This window comes from Rhinopithecus bieti, unplaced genomic scaffold (assembly GCF_001698545.2).
Source record: "Rhinopithecus bieti isolate Rb0 unplaced genomic scaffold, ASM169854v2 scaffold_63301, whole genome shotgun sequence".
In the NCBI taxonomy this organism is placed as follows: domain Eukaryota; kingdom Metazoa; phylum Chordata; class Mammalia; order Primates; family Cercopithecidae; genus Rhinopithecus; species Rhinopithecus bieti.
This window is the reverse complement of record NW_016824157.1, coordinates 211,592-215,231: the sequence shown is the minus strand read 5'-3', so window position 1 is coordinate 215,231 and position 3,640 is coordinate 211,592. Positions and strand designations below refer to the sequence as shown.

Sequence of the window (3,640 nt, the reverse complement as noted above, 5' to 3'; positions counted from 1 at the left end):
AAAAAAAAAAAAAAAAAAAAAAAAAAAAAAAAAAAATAGAAACTCCTAGCAACAAGAAATATATGTATTGAATCTAAGAATAATATTCTGAATGTGATTCTCTTCGCCCCATGGGGGATTCTGATGCAGTGGTATCAGCTTTCCCAAACCCTAGATTGGTTCAGAGGATCCCAGCCAAATGTGGTTCATTCATTCAATGACTATTTCTGAGTACCTACTATGTGCCAGGCAATGAACTGGTTGCTAGAAATACAGCGATGGCTGCTATCAAGTTTTCCTTTTTACTTTGGGGTCTGTTACTTAGATCCAGGACCTTTCGTGACAACAATGTTAATAGTGTTCTTTGAGGGGAACTCTTGAAATGAAGAAAGACAGAAATCAGCACATCAGAGTTGCTGACTTAGAATATTTTTTAAAGAAAACATAAAACAAACAGGCTCAGCCAATACGGATTAACTTTTGAGAACCACTTTTTGCCCTCCCTTTTTTATAAAACTGCAACTTGATCATTAGATAGACAATGTTCCTTGCATTTAGGATTCAGTCTTTGGGGTATAGTTATTTGAGTGGCTGATAAAACTGAAGAACAACTTATTGTTAGAGAGTAAAAAAACAGTGTTTGTTATATTCTTAATGATTTTGTGCTTCTAACAGAATCAGCATATAACAAATGGCACCTTAACTGGAGTCCTGTCTCTAAGTGAATTAAAGTGAGTAATCTGCCCTTGGATTTGAAACTTCAGACATCAACTACGGAAGGATACTTTTGGAGTCATGTTTGCTATTGAAAACTGAGAATGGGAAAGAAACCAGCCCAAAGGTTATAGAGCCAACTGATTCTTAACTTCCTTGCAGATTAACCATAATCACATCAGCTGTTATCCCCATGAGGATCGTTGATGCTCTGAAGTTATATAACAGCTTCATTTGAATTAGCATTTGAGTTTTAATATGATTTGGTATCCAGCATGGTTGAAAGAGGAGTCCAAGGTGGGACTCCAAATATATGATTTGTTGATGCTTTCATGATGCATCAGTGATTCATAAGTCAGAGAAAAGTCTTTGTTAAGTAGACCCAGGCTTACAAGGACAAGCACAGACAATGAGAAATGCATTACAAACAGATGCCCCTTGGCCAGATGCGGTGGCTCACCCCTGTAATCCCAGCACTTTGGGAGGCCAAGGCAGGTGGATCACCTGAAGTCAGGAGTTCAAGACCAGCCTGGTGAATATGGTGAAACCCCATCTCTACTAAAAATACAAAAATTAGCTGGGCATGGTGGCGGGCACCTGTAATCCCAGCTACTCGGGAATCTAGTTAAAGAATTCATCCCTGTTTGAGAACTACCGCCTTCGAGTGAATTCTTTAACTAGATTCCTCTCATCCCAACTTCATGTGAAGCTCTGCCACTTTGAAGAAATGAAAGCGTGGTTGGAGTGCGATTGGAGGAGAGGAATGAGAGAATTTCCTAAGGGGGAGTTGTGAGGAGGGGAAGGTAGCGCTGGAGAGGGCCAGAGAGGGCAGACCAGGTCAGTGGGAGACAGGGTGAGGAAGAAATCAGAGGCACAGGGTCCCCAGGGTAAGTGGCCTGCCCCTCTCAGAAATTTTTGCCTGGGGCCAGCTTTCCCTCTGACCCTCTGCCAGAAGAAACTGCCTGAGGTTGTAGTAGCCTCATGAATAACAAAATTGTCCAATCATAATTTATATCTCACTTTTGGCTAGAACTGACATAGCTCCCGTCTGGTTGGTTTCCCTTGTCATATAAATAATTTATTTTCTTGCCACATAGGACTCTCTTATACTCTCTGTTTCTTCAAAGTGAACACCGTAAGCAATGTATACCATGTGCTTGATTTAATTGCTAAAATCTAACATGTTTTGAATTTAATATCACTAATGATCTCCTTAATGTCAATTTCTCTCATTTTGTTACAGACGCTCAGAGCTCAACAAAACCCTGCAAACCCTAAGTGAGGTAATCATAGTGCACCCTGTAGCTTGTTTAAAATTATTGTTATGATTTGGGGGAAAGCATAGGGTTCTGCATTCCTGGGAGATATGTATTCAAATTCTTCCAAATTTGTTGTTTAAGAGAATGAATGGACTAGTTTTTTTATTCCAAAAATCAGAACTAGAAGTAATGGGTAGACATTACAAGGAGGTAGATTTTCCTTCATGTAACACCAAGAGTTTCTTAAAATATAAACTCCAGGAAAATGAGCTTCCTTGTGTAATAGTGACCTCACGGAGATTGTATGGCCTGAAGAGCGTTGATGATATGCCGGGAATCTGATAGGAATGTGAAATGGACAATCCCTAAGGGCTCTCATGATTCTAAAATTCTGTGATTAGCCTTGGGTCTTCTTTTCTGATATTTCCAACTGCCCAAAGTAACATATATGTGTATACATGTTTTTTGTTTTGTTTCAGACTTATTTTATAATGTGTGCTACAGCAGAGGCCCAAAGGTCAGTCATTTTTGATACTTTCATAAATATAATTTCTCTATTTATGAGAAATAAAGTATTAAGGAGTCTTAGTTAAATTGCAAGTGCAAAGGGGGTCCTCTAAAATAAATACATATTAATGACATTTTGGATTTAAATATTTTATTTTCCAAACACTGATCACTCTGTCATATCTGTCTTCTCATTTCTTTACAAAGCACAGAGAGGTGTGTAGTATCAGGCCATTTACCTCCGGTTCCACAAGGCTAAGGGTCATCAGTGTCCTTTAGCCCTGAGGGCCACCAATATAACCAAGAAATGGCTCCCAGTGGTCCAGGCAGGGTGAAGGCCAGACCAAAAAGAGGGAATGTAACATGGAGCTTGGGAAAAGAAGGAAAGAGGGGGAAGGAAAAGATTGGAAAGAAAGAGAAAAGAACATGGCTGGGTGTGTGGTGGCTCACGCCTGTAATCCCAGCACTTTGGGAGGCCGAGGTGGGCAGATTACTTGAGGTCAGGGGTTCGAGACCAACCTGGCCAACGTGGTGAAACTGCATCTCTACTAAAAATACAAAAATTAGCCAGGCGTGGTGGCAGGCGCCTGTAATCCCAGCTACTCAGGAGGCTGAGACACAAAAATCACGTAAGCCTGGGAGGCAGAGGTTGCAGTGAGCCAAGATTGTACCATTGCACTCCAGCATGGGTGACAGAGTGAGACTTTGTCTGAAAAAAAGTTTTAAAAAGAAAGGGAAAAGAACAAATTAAGAAGCACATGCAGGCAGGGGTGAATCAGAGGTTGTCCAACAATTATTTGGGGTTGCACAGATTTTCATTTTGAATCATGTCCATTGGCTATCCTGGCTGTGTAAACCGATGGCTTATAGGGCAATACTCTCACTATCTGAACCCCGAGCCTTCTGTGACAGTCAAAGTCCTAGAAAATGAGAGTTTCTACTCATTAAACTATTCATTGGTACAAATAAGGGCAAGTCTTCTGTGAAATTGTATTCCCTATCCACTGTACATATTTCATTCATTTCACTGACCTGTTTTTCATTATTGCAACATTAATTTTCTTTCACCTAAACCAAGGCTAAAGTAGAAAGAAACAGAGAGAATGTCTTCAATTCTTAGCTATCTGATAATCTAGATAGAATTTCCAGAAATTTTTTTTTTTTTTTTTTTTTTTTTTTTT

The 3,640-nt window shown here is 39.7% G+C and overlaps 1 protein-coding gene across 1 annotated transcript in view; it reads left to right on the top strand.

The window, feature by feature from the left end:
• The window catches only part of LOC108522030 (adhesion G-protein coupled receptor G2-like), a 113,613-nt gene that overhangs the window by 63,700 nt on the left and 46,273 nt on the right, over positions 1-3,640 (top strand). Inside the window, 3 exon segments of the mRNA XM_017862129.1 lie at positions 655-710; positions 1,937-1,976; positions 2,432-2,469. Of these exon segments, the coding sequence (XP_017717618.1) occupies positions 655-710; positions 1,937-1,976; positions 2,432-2,469 (134 nt within the window).